The sequence below is a fragment of the Patella vulgata genome, chromosome 2 (assembly GCF_932274485.2).
Source record: "Patella vulgata chromosome 2, xgPatVulg1.2, whole genome shotgun sequence".
Lineage (NCBI taxonomy): Eukaryota > Metazoa > Mollusca > Gastropoda > Patellidae > Patella > Patella vulgata.
This window is the reverse complement of record NC_065880.2, coordinates 14,389,011-14,410,159: the sequence shown is the minus strand read 5'-3', so window position 1 is coordinate 14,410,159 and position 21,149 is coordinate 14,389,011. Positions and strand designations below refer to the sequence as shown.

The following is a 21,149-nucleotide window of genomic DNA, read 5'->3' as shown; positions in this document are numbered from 1 at the left end:
TTATGGCTTTGGTTTTGTTTTTTTTGTAAATACTTTCAAAATGACTTAAGAATTTAGAAATTTTTAAAAACTCTAATTATTGTTTCACAGTGTTTTGTCACCAAGGGGTAGAATAAGAAAATGAAAAATGACAAAACTAAAGACAGAAAAAACATGAAATCAAAATATATCAAAAACGCAAAAAAATACAAAGCAATTAATATGCATGGTGTCTAAAACACAATGACTAAATAAGAACTAAAATGTCACAATATCTCCATAGTGAGGTTTTTCTACATCCCCAAATTACACATCATGCAGTGAAGGTGTGCTCAAAAACAATCAAAGTTGGCACATTGTGACAATATTTTGATAAATAAATTGGCATCCTTTTTCTACGTCTGTCAATCAATATAAATCATGTTTTGACACAAGATTGTCACACACAAATTTCAAATGTCTTGCAAGGAAATTACTCGCACTTTTCTTTTTGTAATCCTTTTGTAATAAGATTTACAGCCAATAAAATTTTGAGCACCTCCAAAAAGGAAATGTCAGAAAGTTCAAGACATAAAAATTTTTGAATTGTAATTTATATCCTTGGTGTTTTTATTTTTTTTCAAAAATCAAAATGGTGGACTGTTTTGAGACAAACCTTGTTCTACATGGTTCATAATAATTGCCATCAATATTGAAACCACAATACAAGGACTAATAATCTACTGCTACTAGTACATATAGGTACTGATAATAATATTACAGATATACAGAAATATAGAAAGGGGAAAAATAATATAATACAATGATGAAGGAACAATAAGCAGTAGTAGAGATCTAATGTGCATGTTTGATACTAAAGGACATGATCATCAACATGAAGGAAACAATGAAGGCTTACCTGTTTTTCCATCTAAGAAAGCCAAAGAAAAAAATTAGAAGGAAATGTGAGAATTGTGGGATGATGATGGGAGAAATTTGTTTTAGAAAATACAGTATAGATTTCTGATATTGTGTACAAAGCAGTATTTACATATATCTACTCAAATATGTGTGTTTATTCTTTTGAATTTGACAGAGAGAATCAAGACCAAGAAGTTAATCAAAAGAAAGAAATAATAAGCTAATGGAGTTTGGTTTAAGATTACTGCAGAAACAGAGATTACCAGTTCTATGATATCATCTCATGCCAACCATTAAATTAGAATTTGTGGCCATGTTCACCGACAGACGACTAATGTTGATTTCAACTCATTAAGATAGCTGAAAATTCTGTACAAGGAATAATCCTTGTTTTGATCAAATTGTAAAAGACTTACTCCAGAGAGAAGAAATGTTGATTTGATTAACCAGAAATTACTTATATTGATGAAGGCACCAACTGAATTTCCTGTCTAGACTAGTTTGAGGAATAAACCACTTAAAGGCAATGCTCCACACAAACAACATCTCTTTAAATAAAGTCTTATCACATTCTTATTCTTTTACTGTTTCTTATGCCTCTATTAACTTAATGAATTGCAATAACCATGAAATGAACATATAACATTTACTTTCGGGATATCATTAAATATAAATAAATGTATATTGTCATACAGACAAGTAGTTTGGGAATAGAACAATTCTAAGAGTCCCATTTTGCTCGCAAATTTTCAGAAGCTGGTAATTATTTGCCTATTAACCATTACCATGCATGATGTCTGGCATTTTATAATAAATTGGGTTTATGTTCTTTAAATATTCAGATTTCTACAATGCCAAATTGGATTTATGTTTTTAACTGTGTGATTTAAATATTCAGATTTCTACAATTCCAGATTGTACTACCATAGGATCACCAAAAAACAAGTTCCTTGAAAGACAGTTTTTAAAGCAGTTTTATTGTTTAGATTTCAATTTACCGGTAATCAGAGAAAATTCAATGTGTTATTTTTTAAAGATATAGATGAGAGAATATGTATATATACCACCTATGTGAAAACGTTTAATACATCTGTCATATCAAGCCTAGTTGTAGATATATTTATGATATCTGTGATGTTGATGTTTTTCCACCAATATTAATGTAAGTTGAGAGATTGATGCGGCCCTTTATAAATTAAAGATAAATAGACATCTCTGCCCACCGAGCTGTGTATATAGATAGATAGGTTGAATCACATTTTCTGTACATTTTATGGGCCTGCCATATTGATAGAGCTATTGAGTATCCTGCTTAAAATGTTATTTCCCCCAAGCTGGGGGTCAAACAAATTATACTTGAATCAATAAGTGCTCATTTTCACCATGGTTTTCAGTACATATACATAAATGAGTAATCAATTACTTTTTAGTAGGGCTAAATGAGTATTATCAGCTGGAAACTACCAGGGAAGTTGTTGGGACCCTTTGAAATAATCAAATACGCTCCACTTTATAGTTTATCACATGACATTTTAAACAGTTTAATCACCATTAGCGGAATAATACTCCATAACAATATCAGAAATTTATACTGTAGTTATGTATAGAATGTATACATGATTAGAGGACATAAAATGGTGCACATGATATTGTAATGTTGGGAAAGTTGCGAACAACTCATAAATAAAAGCAGCATGTAGATTTTTACCTGGACAGATTGAAGTACAAGCTATGCGGTTGACAGCTTCCCCAGCACAAGAGGCGCCTCCATTTAATGGGGCGGGGTCTGTACATGTTCTTGTTCGTCTTTGAGTACCCTTTCCACACTTGGCTGAACATTCAGTCCACTGACTCCATGTTGACCAGGCACCATTTACTGTAAATGAGAAACAAAAAGTGACAATCAATTACTCAAAATTTGCATAATGTTATTCCAAGCGTCCGGTATAAAATACATAAATAGCCTTGGCAGCTGTCCATCTATTTTGTAATTTACGATATTAAAGTCACTCATTTATTTTCACAATTTTTTCTTATGTTGTAAGAATATGATTTAAACGTAGCATAGACGTAGATTTATCTAAATCAATGTCACATTGATGTTAAGGTTTTTACATTCCAGAAAGAGATATATATGTACATATAATTTATAGACAAGCTAAAATAAGTCTGTATTGAAACATTTCAGACGGCTATTAAGAAAATGACATGTGCCCAATTAGATAATGAGACAACCAATGTTAATGACGTCGGTAACCTGTTCGCTGTGTTTTTGACATGTCTACATTATTCCTGATATTGACAGAATAAAATTTCTTGTATGGCCTCGGAACACAGCCATCTCTAACAGCAAGTTACAATTGACTTGCTCATCTAAATCATAATCTATCTCAATGCTTTAGGGAATATTTTAAAATATATTTTATATGTGTGGAACTTATGTCCTGAACTAAATATGAATATAAAATGAATTTACCGAGAGGTTTTAGTGAATATTACCACAAATCTCATTGCAAAAATAAATCATTGCATGGAGTCAAGCTTGTTTTTTAATTGCAGCATCTTGTGTTTGTAAATTTCTTTTGACGTACTTTGATCGGTTGTTATAGAAACCGTAATAACGAACCGTATTAGAGACAAATAAAAACCTCTACAATACTTAACGGAGATGAAAATAAGGTTAATTACTTCTAATCAAGAGACAAACAGGTAGTTTGATGTTTTACAAGAAACAGCTTGTCATCATTTCTAAATTTAATATTCTATATACAGATGATAAAAAAAAACAACAAAAGAGAGCTAGACCTAGACTCTTTTTCATATGTTTCCATGGTAATAAATAAACAAGATTTATTAATGACTTAAAATGTTCTATGGTAGATTTCAAAGTCTTTTGCTATTTGTCAAACAAGTACATATGTATATTATATTGCAGATGGAAGGAGTAGGAGTGTTTCATATTTCTTTCACTCGTGTAGATATTTTTTTTATAGTTATTTCTAAGCCGATTATATTTGATGTAAAAAAAAACAAAAAACATAACCATAAAAATCGGTAAACAAAAAGCTTGAATTCTCAAAGCTATTTCTTATTTTGAACATAACATATTAATTTTGATTTAATGAAATTTTTACTTAAATCTTTTTAAATTGACATAAAAAGATCACTGCCTAATTATTTGCTCAAATGAGTTCTGCTGAATGACAAAGCATTTTTTTTTTTTTTTAACACAGACTACATTAAACAAACTGACAAAACTCTCTTCCCTTAATATGGCCAACTACAAAAATATATGTTATTTCTTTTTTTGTCGGACTAAAAAAGATTGGTTTTATTCAATACATCAAGGTACTTAGCTTTATTAGAAGTTTTCCCAGCAATTTGTCAGGGAAATAAAAATAGGCTCATTTGATTAGATTTTTAAGAATGAATCCAATTAAAATGACAAGCCAGACTTATAGATATCATACTGTCTGTATGTAAATCAAGTCTATTTGAAGAAAGAGATTTCAGTAGAAGCAGATTTATTATTAATCTGATATTACATAAATCACCAGTAATGTGTGTGTTCTTTAATATAGCTCATGTCAAAGATGAAGAAAAAATCAATAAGTTCTATCAATTATTAAAGCTCTATATCATTTGATATATGACAGATACCACTGTTATGTTTCAGTTGTAATTATTTTCACTGCATTAAGCGAATGAAGCCTTCCTCTCATCCCTTCACTTTGGTTCTAAAATAATGACACGAGTTTAATATACAAGATGGGAGGAAGAATCCTTGCTAACAGATCAATCTGCTAAACACAAGGCTACAAGTTAAAGTCGCGGGTCCTGATTGTGCATTTTTGGACAAAGTTATAGTCGTGGGTCCTGATTGTACATTTTTGGACAAAGTTATAGTTGCAGGTCCTAATTGTGCATTTTTGGACAAAGTTATAGTTGCGGGTCCTTATTGTGCATTTTTGGACAAAGTTATAGTCACGTATCCTGATTGTACATTTTTGGACAATATCTAACTTTTTATGCTTAGAAATCTATGTAGCCGTCCCATATTTCTCTCATGAAACGATTAGTTTCATTCAGTTCGAACTCATCATGCTTAAGTCAGATTGTGCGGATGTACAATTTATATAGTCATTGGTGACTGGAGCACAAAATGGGTCTCGGATGGACTGGCGCAATGCTGTATCACCGGAGCAACTTAATCCAAGATAAAAATTTCTCAGTACTCAAAATTATTTATTTAAGACATCAAACCAAAATATCAATGGAGGATTATTAACTCCTAACTTGAATTCAGTCGGATCAAAAAGAGGCCCATGAAAAGATTTTAGCTGGCACTGTTGTGAAATTTTCAATCTATCATATCTTTCTAATCTAAATACCGTACTGAATAGAACAGGACCATGTTTGTGCTGGTATTCCTACCAGAGATCGGGGATTTGATGGTCGAATGGTTAGCCGTGTGCACGCGGTATCATAAGGCCTGTCATTGAGTCAACTGGCGTGGTTTCGATTCCCCGGTTTCCCCCCACTGCTAAAGACCCCTATGCTCAAGTGAATTATTGAAATAAAATTGAACCATATGTTAGTCTGGAAATAACCTATTTTTATGTTGAGTGGACGTTAAGCTCTGTCTCTGTCTCTCTTGCGATATTGTAGCTTGAAGAGATTTAAAATCCCTCAAATGATGACGAGCAGCTTTAATGTCCAGCCATTAAAAAAAAAAGTCCTTCAAATTCCCTAGTTGGTTCACCCATCACTCATTTCGGTTGTGGTTATTCGTGTAACTGTTTTATAGCCGAAGCACTTAAATTTCATTATACTACTAGCTAATGGCTGGTAAAAGGAGACATACTGTCACTGTCATGGTTGTCTTGTCATGACAAAGTTTAACTGATACATTTATGTTTAATTCAAATGTAGTTTTTCTCTAGGCGCCTTTCCCTAACATTTATTATAGTATTTAATACAACTTCCTCTATTTTACTATCAGACTCCCTGTACACAATCTAAATATAGACCGCCATCTCCTTGCTTACGTTTTACTAACTTCTGTTAATATAAGACATGATTCTTCAATTTGTAATAAATGGGTGCTCATGCTTCCACCGAATATGAGTTTGTATTAAGAATTTAGGGGGAAGTGTTTTTTTGTTTACATATTGATTGTCATAGCAACCGTCCTTTTTACAATTACTACCTGCCTACAGTAAATCTATATTTAAACCGGGTCTTTATAGGAATGATTCTGTCAGTTTGTACAGGCTGGAAATTACAAGTAATTGACTTCAGCGCAATGAACACTCATCTGAAATTCTCGTCTGCTTTGAGTTCATGTAATTTCATTATACTTACCAAATACGGTTAATACAGCAGACTCGCTAAAGCGTCGACTTGCAGGATTCTGGGCTCCACAAGTATAATTTCCTGTATCTTTTAAACGTGCCTGATTGATAATCAAGTTTCCCTCGCTGGAAATAATGAAATTGATTTCTTTCCAAACTTCGATCATTTCTCCATCTTTTAACCAAAATACCTGAAACAAAATATGATTGAAGAGTTTTTATTTTATTCTGTAGGCCGACCAATCTCATTAACAAATATATTTACTTGTTGCAATAAGTGAGATAGTTTCAATATCGATAATATCTTTTATCTAGTCAAAATAATGGCAGCTCCATTTCCATTTGATGACAGAACATGCAGAATGTATAAAGATGGACGGGGCTGTCAAATTTCTTTATTGATATTCCATGTTGTATAATATATCAATCCATCTACAGAGTAAACAAAATCAATTTTTTTTGTATCAAAGTCACTTTTAAATAGAATGTTGCTTTTTTTTTACCAAATATCATTTTTTTTTATTTAACCTTTTCATTTAATATTGTGAAGGCTTATCTCACACTTTCTATAATAATCTGAGAATGTGATCATCTTTATGAAATTTTTGTTTTTATCAGATGTGGTTGTGTAGTCACTGTCCTATACTAGATTTTGAATGCTTTTCAAGATGGTCATAATGCAGCTGGTCCCCCATCTTGATGTTAGATTGGTTCTAGGTTCTATCATTTTCTCTTTTAAATACAAATTCCATAATTTTCTATGAGGTTGTTTTATGTCAAGTTCATTAAGAAATTGCCACAAACTTTATTTTACATGTTTAAAACATAATCTTATTACATGTATAATGTAGGTTATATCTGGATTCCATCTGTGTGAGGTGTGCTAACTCAATTAATTCATATAATCCATTCTTTATGTGCGACCATTTGTTCACTTTTCCCCTGTCTCTCCATTTTTATAATAACAAAGTTGCAACAAAGCTTGTCCAATATCTTGTAAATTCATTAAGTCATATTTTTTTTTCATAAAATATTTAAAATTAAAAAAACATGGGTGTTACATGTGGTTTGTCAGTTGACCAAAAACACCATTTAGGAAGTCAGGAGGGAAAGGGGTGCTCTGATGCATGCACCAAGTTTTGAATTCTGTACTATTTCAAATCTAATTAAACTTTGTCTCTTATTTTCACATAATATATTAAATGTAATCAAAACACATCTTTATTTTCACAGAATCATGCAAGTAACAGTTGTAAATTAAGGTCAGACTAGATGTCAAACTAGTGCTATTTGCTCAAACTGTGAATGCCCCAGGACCCTATGATAAAGAATGTGGCAGTTGGTCAAAATATGTTGACTTTTTTTCCACCACAAAAATCCATAAAGTTCAAGTTTAACAAAAGAGGTATGATTGAGTACCAGTAAGTGAAATGTTCCTAATGTAAGCCAAAAAAACAAGATTGATTTTATCTTCTGTCTTGAGATTCATATTGAAGTTTTGTTTGTTACATATGTTGGCAAACCTTTGTGTGTTTTGCCCACCATGTTCTTATAGAAATAAGGAAAAAACTCTCAGTGACTTAGTTAATGGATTTTCTTTTGTTTCTTTTTTCCGCGAGTTGTTTTGTAACAGGTGTAAAATTTATATTGCTGGTATTGGGTTGTGTCGACCAAAATGTATCTTGTCTGAGGTGTGTGTTGATCTTATCTTCAATTCTCTATTTCAAATAATCCCCAACAAGTTATTTAGAAACATGTTTAAATAACGATGCTTTTCACCCCTGTAAACACAATTTATTTCTAGCTAAAACAAAAGCCATATGGGATGTTCTGACAAGAGTTCATGATTTCAAAACCGAAAAAATCCATCATGTTATCATTTGTTTTCAGTCTTGATTCAATTCTGCACATCGCATCGTTTACATTCAGAATTAAACAAAATGGTCAAACTTTACTTTTGCCATTACATTAACTCGAACATTGATTTTATTTTTAGAAAATCCTTGGCCCCAAAATTTATAAACTCTTTGTAGACTATCACCAGATTTTAACACTAGTATAGTAATGACTGTAACCACAAAACAATCACCTTGTATAAATATGGTCACACAGATATGAAAATCCCTCCACTCTCGCAAATTAAAACGGGAGAGATTGAGTTTCCATTGAGTGATAAGAAGACAATGGGGGGTGTTTCAGGTAGGCCACCGACCTGATCAACACCTTGACACTTGATAGCCACACTCAAAATATTGATTTCAAATTGAATCCTACTTATCTTTTGACAAGATAAACCAATAAAGACTGGTTTTCAGTAGTTTGATATTTTACTAACAACTACCCTCCGTAGCCTCGACACCTTACACCTCAGCTATATAAACAGTGTATATAATATATGTAGTTAAAGTTTTAAAATATCTACTACATACAGATTATAGTCTTTATACATCATACAAAAGATAAGCTTATCAATGTTAATTATAATCAGGACTATTTGACAGACCACACCCAGTCTTATAATGACAAATGTTACAGCTGTAATTCAGCTTTTTGGGGGGTAGACATTCATCAAGAAAATATCTTTTAAAATCTCTACTCATATTTATTTATTTGATGCATTCATCACAGATGGAGGTGAGCCGGCTGGGTTTTGAAAAGCTTGAAATATATGGGTAAATTTACAAAAAAATAATTTGGGTGTGAAGCGAGGGGACATACGCATGTGCTGTACGTGAAATCCTGGAAGAGATTACCAGCATCTGTCAATGTGTAACATGTATTCTTCACACGGATACTTGATACATCAATATCTATCTAATGACGAATGCACATTTAAAATTGTTTTTGAAATTAAAAGTTGTCTGTATAGATATCGTGAACGATATGACAAAAATATGAGAATTAAATAAATACAGAGATTTATCTTGGTGTAGAATGAAATTTAAATGATTTGAGATATTTTTTTTAAACCATTATCAACCTAACATCATTTTCCCAGTCTTTCTATCTGATACAAGAACAGACAGGTGATACATCTGCTCTTTGTCTACAAATTGTTGCTGTGAAAGCAATAAGTTCATATCACACTACTTTCATAAAGCCTAGAAAATATTTATCGAAGGGAATACATGAGTTCTTCATATTATTGCCCTATATTATCTATACATGTATCTACTGTGTATGACACATTTATTATTCCATGTATCATCAATGAACTGGAATATTATGGGAGGAATTCTCCACTTTATGAGCAAATAGATAGGTTTCTATCATCTACCAGCATACCAAATGATGGTATTAACTTTGTGGAATGCCTCCATCATATTTCTCTATCGGTTCTTCTACAATATTTTTGATTTAATGCACGACAGGGACACAAAATATGCTCTGTAATTAAAGCTGGAATCTGAACATCATTCTACAACTTTTTACAAAAGAGGGTCTGCAACAAATTACAGATGACAGATAATAAGTTATGTGCCTGGCAGTTGTTTAAAAACATGACATGTTCACATCATATCTATGATGGTTAAATTTACCTTAGCAACTGGAGTTTGAAAATAAAATGGTGGTTAAGTAACAAACACACCAGGTTAGTATTCATAATTCTTGAAGACTAGGTGAAGAATATTTGCAATGAAATTCTAAAAATCTCTTGTTGCATCACAATTTCTAATCTCTGACAGCTAAATTTACCTTAGCAACCAAAGCTTCAAAATATAATGGTTGTTCTTTAAAAACAAAACAGAGATTTGGAGAGGGAGAGTGAGAGAGAGAGAGAGAGAGATGAGGTTGGACAGGCGACCCTACTCCTAGTCACATACAATCGGGGCAGATTTGGGGACTACATGTAGGTGAAGAATATTTTCAATAAAAACTTGTTAAGAATTCCTAATCTGGATTCTGGAATCCTTCATTTTTTTTTAGCATAATGTGTTATGCAGTATACCTACCTCAGGTAATGGTTTGCCCTCTGGAGGTAAACATTGTAATTCGACTGTTGATTGAAGTTCCATGGTTTGGCTCATTGGAACTCTTTGAAATCTTCTTTTCAAATCTGAAATGTATAAATTATAATTTGGTAAGATTTGAATGTAATTTATACAGACGATAAAAACAAACTACCATGTTTGGAATAGCAAGTAGAGCAGAAACAAAAGTTTTGTAGGAAAAAAGGTGAATCGATACATAAAATATCATAAAGCCCATTTAATAAAACTGTTGGATAAAGTTTATATACATGTATATATTTGTGTTTTTAACATTATATATGTACTTATCATACTTTAAATTAGAAACCCTCCCTAAGAAGAAAAGAGTTTGACCCGCATCATTGATTTAAAGGCTACTAAAAATGGTTGCTCTTTTGTTCACAAGCAATTTATTTTCATTTACATCTATACCTATTCATGCCTAATTTCACACACAATGGCCACCATGGGGTGTAGTCCACATTGAAACCAACCATTTCCCATGTTATGCAGTCATTGAAGCATACAATATGAACATTTAATACAAATATTTCCTCTTAAAACATTGATATATTTGACCACAAAGTTTGACAGACAGAATATCAAACACAATCGGCAAAAATATATATTTACTTCTTTTCCTTGGTGACCTCAACTAATATAAGACATTATAAGCCCACTGAGTGTTCTTCACATTTCTACTCCAGAAACTAAATATGTTTATACATAAAAGGACTTCTTTCTTCCCAGAAAGAACCAAGCAGTTATTAATTGTTGGATAAACAAACCAAACCTGTTGCCAAATTGTTACCAAATTTTGTCATCTGTCCGGGATATCTACCAAACATTCTTTCTATTGCTTTAATCAGTGTTTCAGTCACACTGGAAACTTAACATTGGCAGGTGTACACATTGGTCTTCTGGTATCCTTATGCCCAAATCTGCCTTTCCCACATTTTTGCTAAGTCAGTTTTTCATTTCTGCAGTGTTCTGAAGCACATGTTTGTACAAATACAGTACACAACAAGTGTATCAGTAGAAAGATTTTCAGAGAAATATTTCTCCAGAAATACGTATGGAGGAAATGAGCAGAAGGCCACCAGATTTTGTCAAGATTTCTCCCAGGTTGATCGTATGATTCTAGAAGTGTAATGCAATGAGAATCCACCCCACGTAGGGAGAACTCAGATGATTTATTACACTTGCAAACATCAAAATGCATACAAAAACGACCCCCTAACCCCTCCAAATAAAAAAAACAACAACCATACACTAAAATATCAAGAAGAAACACCTTTTGGCTTCAGGATAAAACACATAATGTTTTGCTGCAACATTAGAATAAGAAATCAATTCAGTTTTATTTTGTGAAATGTTTACAGCTATATTATCAGCTCCAGATTATAAATATGTAAATTCAGCATCATTAGGATGTTAATTGGTGAGAATATAATAGCATATGACATGTATATTCTATTGGTACCCAGATAATTGAGAGTTCATTAATTCCTCATAGTACTAGCCGTAGTATGGCCATAGATCTCCATTTATATCACTGGAGGAATTGTAACATATTTAGAATTGATTCTATAATAAAAGTAACCCTTTTATAGTAGTCAATCTTCTAACCCATCACACTATCAAAACTTTTTCAATATTCTTGTCAAGTTAGTAAATGGGCCCTTGAGAATTTCCTACTAGCACATAAATTCGAGGAATTTCATTAATAGAAAATGACTGGAGTTTAACTGAAGCCTCCTTTCATCATAAAACCATATTGCCCAAGTGATAATTACATTAAGAATGTACTATCGACTATAATCACGAAGTCTATCGACTCATTCACAACCAATTCATGGACAATTATTTTTCTTTAAAAACGATGGCACGTTATTTGGCTAAAAGTAATGGCTGATATACTCCTGAGATTATAGATATAAAATCTTTTTACGAGTTTTTGTGACTTAGACCTGATCTTTACGAGATTTGATCGCAAAAAAAGTTTTTCCTTTTGTATACATATTTTTTTTAGAAATAATGGCAGCTATCTCATAAAGGATATGCAAGACTATATGTAACTGCTGAAACGTATTCTAGGAGATAAAAATGTGAAGTATTTTAACGTTTTATAAAATACAATATATAGGATCTAAAATTTTAAGAATTACTCATCTTCTCCACATTTAATAGTCTGCAGGTGTGTTATGATAATACACTTCAAATTCTTGTTTTTTTTTGATAAAATAAAAGTATCAAGCCTCCACCTAGGACTTATCAAACCTTCATCTCAGTTCTAATCCTAACAAAGACTCACTTTTTAACCATTTTTCTCAGCAAGTACATGTAATAATGTAATGACTGTCTAAGACACTAGAATTATCCCAGCATGGATTTTCAATTTTCGTCATCATATATGGAAATGTCCCCATTCATGAAGAAATTAAACCAGAGGAAATTATTTGTAGGTCTCTTTCTATTAAATGTTAACAATTGCCCATTCAGTAAGGTAATAGCTATCAGAAAACCAACAATGGCTGTTAAAATGGCAACCAGCTTCGTGTCATATTCTATTAATCATTACCAGTAATAAACTAACTAACTCCTTTTCAATTCATTTCACTTTTCATCTTACAAGTCAAGTATTTCAATTTACTCAGACCACCAGCCGTTTTTATAAATGTGTAATACACAAACTCATGATAATCTACCATATCTATCGAATCAATTCATGCATGGTATATTCCAATCAAGCCGACGCCAGGCTCTTAAGTTTGTCTGAAATTTGGATACTGAAATATGTAGAGATATATCCCATATTTACATTGCGTTTAATCCTCATAGCCTGTAAAAGATACCAGACTTATCTGAAAATCTTTTAGAGTTATCGCTCCTGATTTGAAACATCTGTGTAAATGTAAATCATCCGCCTAACTTCACTAGATGCACTTTCTCGTGAAAATTAACGACTAAATTTGTCAGGTTTTTGTGGGTAATTTGGAGTACAGAACTTAACTGCCCATATCACAACCTTAGTGTTTTCTATTCCCCAAACTAAAAATATACTACTATTTTTATATCCAGTCATTTTTTTTTACTAAATGTAGCTTCAAATATTTCTCAACTCAATTACTAGACCAGACCTTCGACTACCATTTTTTTCTCTAAGTTCAACAAACACACTAATTTTTTACTCCAAAGGTTGATGCCTTTGCCAACAAACACTAATTAATTATTCTTACCCTACACCACATTCTTGAATATAAACACAAAATGTAGATCTGAATTTAAATAACTCTGTCCATTAAATTAAATACATGTATCACTACATGTATTCATGTTTGTTTTCAAGATAAAAAAAATCCACCAAATTAGCATTAACCTTACAAACTCTAAACAACTATATTCTACAAGCAAAATCCTGTTAGTTTTCGTTTTGTCTTAAATGTCTATCAAAATGACAAAAAGGTTACAAAAACTATTTAAATAAAGATATCCGGCTTTATTCAGAAAAACTTGAACTAATTATTTGAATAATCCAGGCCTTTCATTGGCTAAGAATTAAAATTTGTCCCAGGATTTCGATTCTCATTCGGCATTTAAAATGTTAGCATCCTTAAAATATTTAATTTGAAGTTTTCGTGAATTCTGTCTCTGATTCAATAATCTTGGCCATCATGTAGGTTTAATTCTATAAATACAATACATGTACGTTCTAGATTCCCTTCAGTATTGATTAGATCTCGGAGAAAAATTTGTACCTCTGCTTCAGAAAGTTACATCTACAGACGGTTCCAATGACCAAAACAAATTCAATGACAGTAAAGAAGAGATCGGGACAGGGATTTACTCACATCTTAAATTAAGTGGAAAACTATATAGGAAATTGATCAGGTTGCTGTTCCACAAGATGACAATAATATAACCAGTTAGGTAATTGATTTTCCAATGAAAGATCATTGCTGAAGCTCTTGACTCCAATCAAATGAATACATACTTATACAAACATCCGATTACCATCATTTGATGCTATCAATCTATCTCCAACAAATCAATGTGAAATCTCGCAAGCAGTTACGATATCTAAATGGATATAGTGACACAGGGCTCAGTGGAATTGATGGCGTTTTAAGCCATGAATCTCAAATCGCCTACCTCTCAATAAGTTAAGTATCTTCAAGTACAAAGGGCTTGAGGAGGCATTTTCGTTACAATCAATTTATCAATTGAAACAAACGTGGTGTAATCTAGCTAAGTATTTTGACTTACAAATGTGCCTTGAGATTATCTCTTACACGACTTTCTATCGATTCCATTCCCAAAAGACTTCAATGGTCGAATATTTAAATCGGTTTTTATTAGGAAGGAAAGAACACTAATGCCAACCCTTATAACAACAATCATGGACCGAGAAAGAAAATTAATTACTATAGTCCAGAGATCAGGAATTCCCATCAGTGGCATACTAATTCAAGTCTTCAAAAACAGTATAAAAATAAAAGTAGTATATTATCTAGAAGGCAGCTGAATAATATTCATTTTTTTTTAATTTGAGTAAAACAATATATGCAAGGTGCTGTGATAACACAATCTTAGAACCAATGCGTTCGGCTGCATCATAACAATACTAGTTTCTGGGTGTGGCTTTAATTGCTAAATCATGTACCTTACAAGTATTTACCAGTATGGAGACTTCAATAAGTTTATTCATTTAAATTGTTTATAACCAAACATGCAGAGAAGGCCAAGGTTGTGTTTTGTTTTGTCTGGTGTCATTGCTAGAATGAAACACATTGCTCTCAATTGCCATCTCAATATTTGTAAATAAGAGATTTGGAGGGGGAATAATCTTGAATATTTCCAGGATGTATTTTAGTCAAACAAAGTGTCTAATTCAGTCAACATTCACATGCATGTTTATTGTTTTATTCATTTAAATTAGAGGCCAAAAGAACTAATTACAGGATCATTAGCACTATTCTTCGGTTGCTATTTGGCAAGTAGCGCACACCCAGAAAAAAAAGTAAAAGTGTTTTGGGGGGTTTCACTCCCCGCTGTTGATACACATTATTTAAAGAAAAAGGCTGGCAAAATGCCGTTTGCGAAAACGGATCATTTCCCTTATGCCCCGCAGGTGTCTTCAAACTAAAAGATATACTTGTATATTTTCAGCCTATTATTCTGTGATGATATTATAATTGATTGGTTTGTCAGTTAAATAAATAACAACAAGTGTTAAAAAATAGACAGACAAACACGTTGAGGTGATTTACATTACAGAAAAGTGATCCTAGTAGCGGTGGTTATAGGCACAATGGAGGATAGACTGCTATTGTCATTATTTACCATTGTTATACTATATTACTAGAAAATCAAGGAGATTTCCAGAAGTGTTTATATTTACATATAAATAAATAAGAAAGTTATCTAATGATGACGATTGTGAATATTAGCGTCTGTTCACCAGCACTTCTCCCAGACAGAAAAGTATGAGAACGTTCTGGCAATACACCTGTTATAACATTACATGGCTGTTTCTTGGTGATATTAACTCAATACATGTTCTACAAATGATATATTTTCTCTACTAATGAATCTAACTTCCTACATGCCTTAGTAACTGTTATACAGACAAGAAGCGCTGTTGTGTCTGTTGTTCTTCATGATTACCACTGCTTACTTTTTCCCCCCCTAAAAATTCACTCACAGATGGATTTTTAGACAGAGAATTAACTAGAGTTTTTGTTCCCTTCCAGGTCATATCTTTTCTGGCTTTGGCAAGTTCTACAAGGTAGACATTTGAACATGAAACCGATCTTAACAGAAGATGTATTACTTAGGCTAAAGTTTCCTTCTCTGCATCATCTGATGGCCAACATAAGCAAATAATTATAAACACACAATTGAAGGTGTTACCCACAGCAAAACATTCTAACTATTAGAAATTGTAATCATTCCATTTAATAAAGCCAAGTTAATTCAATATGAATGCTAGTTAGTTGATTCTAGCTAAATAACATTTAATAAAGTTAAGCTATTTCAATATAAATGTTAGTTACTTTTCTCTCATGAAATAACCTTTATAAAGGTAAATTATTTCTATATAAATTCTAGTTAGTTAGTTCATTCTGTATAACATTTAATAAAGATTGGTTATTTCTATATAAATTCTAGTTCGTTAGTTCATTATAGCTTTAATACAACTAGATTATTTCTATATGCATGTAAATGCTAGGTTGGTTGCTCAGTTAATAAAGATTGGAGATTTCTGTATAAATAATAATCCTAGTTCAATCTAGCTGTTTGGCATTTCAAAGATATAAATGTTGTGATTTCATTCTAACTAAACAACGACACTAATTTGAAGAACGCCAGAAAAAACAACAACATAATAATGATTTTTCTTCATGGAACATTAAGTTGGATTCATTGTAAAGAAATTCTCTAAGAGAAAATGTTTGAAATATTAATGAGATCAAATCATTTGAAAAGCAAATAAAAGAACATGTACATCTTTATGAACCCGCATTTAAAGTTCATTTGAGATAATATCAAATTTTGATGTTTTCCAGTCTTTGGGTATTGTTTTTTAGGTCTTGGTATAATCTTCTTTTCTCTACCATCTGGTTTGACTTTTAAATTGGAAAGGTGATAGAACCAAGCCTTCTCTATGACAGTTTCAAACATGACATTTAACTAACTACAACACAAAACACTGACCAGAGCCACCAACTACACATAGCAAATATAGAAATAGGAGTGAGCCTGTCACATCAAAGAAAACACTTTTTCTTGGTATCGGATATATCTTTCCATGCTATTGTTTTGTTTCATTCTCGTATATTTTGACTAGTTCTTTGTGGTGGTTTTATATGTCAATTACTGACCAAATGCCCACCTTTGTCCTGAACTGTCCGAAAAACATCTCAAGGCAATTGAAGATTTCTAATCATTCTGCTTTAAGGTCAAAAGCGGTAGAAACATTGTCTTATCTTAGTAAGGAGATCGGCTGAACCATACAGTATCTATCAACCTCCCAAACCTTTCTTTTCGGTCAGTATGTGATGTCCTCCACCTGGTACTAATGTCTTACTAGTTAACCAATCATTTGTAAGCTTCCATAAAGATGTGGAACAGTATCAGAAATGAAAATAGTAACATGTAATATAGTCTTGCTACCACAGTACCACACAAGCCACTTCTGTATAGTTTGTTTACCATCAACAATTAGATTTAGAGAGAGACACACATTACCAGTGCCAGATATAACAAATGGCCGACTGCACGATGATAAGAGAATTACTGCCTTCATAGATAAACATACTTCCTTTCTGATATAACAAAGACACTCTATTATTTGTGGTAATTATTTTTACTGGGGGTTGGAATGTTTTCTGATGTTAGGCCTTGTATTGAGAAAAGATATAACTATGATCTACATGTACTTACATGCTACCTCCACCATAGCTCGATTACTTTTGCGGCTCTGTGGATCACTGGAACCAGGCACAGTATTCCAGGCATAACATTCACACCAATATCCATCACTACCATAATATTCTTCCACCTCCTCCTTTGTGAGTTCGAGACTGGATTGTAGAGTCTTTATACCCGAGACCGGATCTATTAATTCTAAATTGACTTGTTGTTTCGCTGGCATCTTTTTTCCCGCGCAAACATACGTTATCAAAATGGCTGGTGTGGCTTTACAACTTATAATAACCGGTTTGTTCTTCACCATGTAATAATTATCTTTAGGTTCTTCATTAAATACGGGTAAACCTTGTGCCAGTGGGTTGCTACTACCGATGACTGGAGCTAGGAGATCACCTGAAAAATCAAAATGATGACACATAAGTAACAGTATCAATGCCAAATTACATTCATATCATAATGATGGGATAACAATGTTTTGGGTTTCAGACAAATTGCATTTCAGCTGCTCTGGATTGTACACGGTTGTGTTTTTTTCTATATGAATGACATGGAAACTGTCCCTGAGATTTGGAATAAATAAGTCTAATTTATCAACTGACATGGCTGAAAGTGCCAATTATCTCTTCTAAAGTAACTTAAACTCCTAATCCAGTAATGTTGGATGTTTGTTTTAGTTTTCTTGTGCCCTCTAACTAGCTTAATCTGCTCGACAGACATTTAATATAACATATAAGCCACCCGTATGCTATATGAGCCTGTCAAAGTAAACATAGAGAATACCTTTAACTATAATGGGTAATACATGTTTCATTCAGTTCATTTACGTGGAGGTAAAGAGATTACGGCAAAGTGTGTAGATTGAGGTTTTTATCATTAAGGATGTACCTTTCACACAGGTACTAAACGAATTCTATTCCATGTGGAAATGTGTTGATGATCATTAAAAATGTTGTGTTTATTGGTTTACGTCTTGTCGGGTTCATTTTCACCTTGTTTCCAACATATTTATGATTGCTAAAAGTCCTGTGTTTGCGGTATATATAACTACTAACTATTATGTACTACATGCTCGATATTATGTAAGACAACCAATGGTTAAGCGATTCTCATTTTTCTAACTTTCACGTTTTTGTCTTAAGTCGATCTTGTTTTAAGTGTTGTGATGTGCCGAACAGATTGGTTAGTTGCTGAGGAGAGCTGTTTTTACGATGTACAATTGATATTATAGATGGGTATATTACATGTACAGACTACACACATCCCTAGTCACCAAATCAATCATTAGAACATATCATGATAGATTCAACCTTCTAGTTTCTTTTTATACATACTATTATCTTGGTTTCTCCATCATGAATTTTATCACTTGTTTCATGTCCTCGGACACAAATTTATTTCTTTTGTAGCTGTAAATTGATTTATTTTTCGAAAGATAAATTTCTGTCTTCTTCCATTTAATATGAGGGTAAAAATGAAAGATTATACTCTAAGTAAGATTTAATATGATTAAGATTAAAAGCTAGTGTAAGATTGACTATCGGGTTGATAAAGGGAGGAAGATTGATACAATAATTTTACCTATCATACATACTACTTATCTTTTGATAGGTAGGTAAACAAGCATATAATTCACTGCCTGCCAGTAACTAAGTAGTATAGAATGCAAGCGAAACCTGCCTCCTGTGGAGTCTGTTTGGTCAATTGATATGAACCCAGGTGACCCAAGTGGTCAGCTGATATTATCTTTCTTGATACCATGAGCTTAGCTTTCTTCTTACAAAATATACCCTAACTACCTGTGAATGACTTTTCCACCTATTTATATATACAATCTTATTAAAGCTTGAACGAACTAACTTAACAGGTACAAAACCCTACATCAATACAGAAATATCCAATTTACTTGACTATATTAACAATTACTTCAGATAAAGCCAAGATCAGTTCTGGATGTTTTTAATCCATTTTGAACCCATGTAGATTACAGTTTCTTATAAGGATATTCCAGCATAATATTCAGGCTTATGTATTATTTATTTATTTATTTAAATATATATAGTGAACTCATGTTGTTCATGAATATATATAGAGAGAAAGAGGAACTTTATTTTTTCATGAAATTTTATATTCACATATGAGAATAATACAACGCTCTTAGAATATTGTGGTTTTTGCTATGTTTTAATAATTTTCTCTTGAATAGAATAATTATTGGTTCCATATGAGCCTGCCTTTTCATTCTTTCTGAATCACTCTTTCTGTTTCTACAATTATAGTGGTTCTATAGACTTTAGTCACTGATAATAGTACTTACAATTATTCCCATGAATTATTTAAGGAGATATTGTGAGTGTGATAAATAGCACGCTCTCTAGAGATGGTGAAAAACGCTGCCCAAGATACGATTTTTGCCAATAAAATATTCAGTTCGACCAACAATATATGACAAGGCATGACCTGTAAATCTCTGAGGGTCATGTCTAAACCAGACGCAGAAGGAAACTAAGCTTAATAGTTGTAAAGAAAGATGGCAAACGTTATAGAAACTAGTTAAACTTTATTCTATCTATAGAAAATACGAAAGATTAGTTCACACTATTCTTTTATCATGATTGCCCGAAGGAAATATGAAAAATCAGCCAGTATTGGGATAATGTGATGAACTAAATCTCCTTGGTATTAATGTGCTTGATAGAAAGGAATTAACTTGCCTTCGAATCCAACCATATTGTTCTTTTATGACTTGATGAAATTTTCACAAAATAAAAGATCTAATGACTAGTAATGTACGTGATATGAAGGAAATGGAGTAGTTGACTTTGAATTAGAACAAGATGCTCTGTTAGAATGAATTTATATCAACCAGTAAATGTACATGCATGTTCAGTCAACAATCAACAAACTGTACAGAATCCATTTTGAATTCAATTTATTCAAAGAGGGAAATCGGCTGCGGAGAATGTGTACATTTTCTAGAAATCACAGACATTACTCAATGGACTTGCATTCTTTTTGAGTATTTTATACAAAAAAAAACCCATATAAAGCTATTTCTTTTTTAAGATCTTTTTCGTGGAGATTTGTTTTCAAACTTTGAGTGTGTTAAGATGTAAAAATGTCTCAGTAGGTAAACTATGCGCCTTTGGTTATAATCGTCCTTTCCTTGTACATATGGCTAACATATGGACCACGTTCACAGACCTAAGAGAGGTTTTCGTTTAACATGAGAAGGGTATATGTACCAGCTAATTTCATACCATTGTTTTCCTAGTATCTCCAGTGATACAAACTGGAATTTACCCTATTAGATAGCCAGTGGCTGATGGCATAAATTAGTGCAACAGTCTTGGGGATGAGAATTCTTAGTGTGGGCTGGCCGGGAAGACCTAAGGTACCGGTAATGAAAATCATCTGGAAATAACTCTCAGCATCAATTTAATGAAAATTCTTTTTACTTTATAATGATATAGTATCGGCTTCCATTGCTAAAAATTCTCTTCATTTCTCATAC

The 21,149-nt window shown here is 32.4% G+C and overlaps 1 protein-coding gene across 6 annotated transcripts in view; it reads right to left on the bottom strand.

Annotated features, from left to right (window-relative positions):
* The window catches only part of LOC126810317 (netrin receptor UNC5C), a 94,908-nt gene that overhangs the window by 32,364 nt on the left and 41,395 nt on the right, over positions 1-21,149 (bottom strand). For 5 of the 6 annotated variants that reach the window (XM_050535314.2, XM_050535315.2, XM_050535316.2 and 2 more), the window contains exons 2-5: positions 17,651-18,031; positions 10,187-10,290; positions 6,244-6,424; positions 2,588-2,755 (exon numbers count right to left, since the gene is read on the bottom strand). In XM_050535314.2, the coding sequence (XP_050391271.1) occupies positions 2,588-2,755; positions 6,244-6,424; positions 10,187-10,290; positions 17,651-18,031 (834 nt within the window). Of the gene's footprint in view, positions 1-826; positions 890-2,587; positions 2,756-6,243; positions 6,425-10,186; positions 10,291-17,650; positions 18,032-21,149 lie in introns of those variants that run through there. The other variant, XM_056098677.1, reaches the window with a different exon arrangement.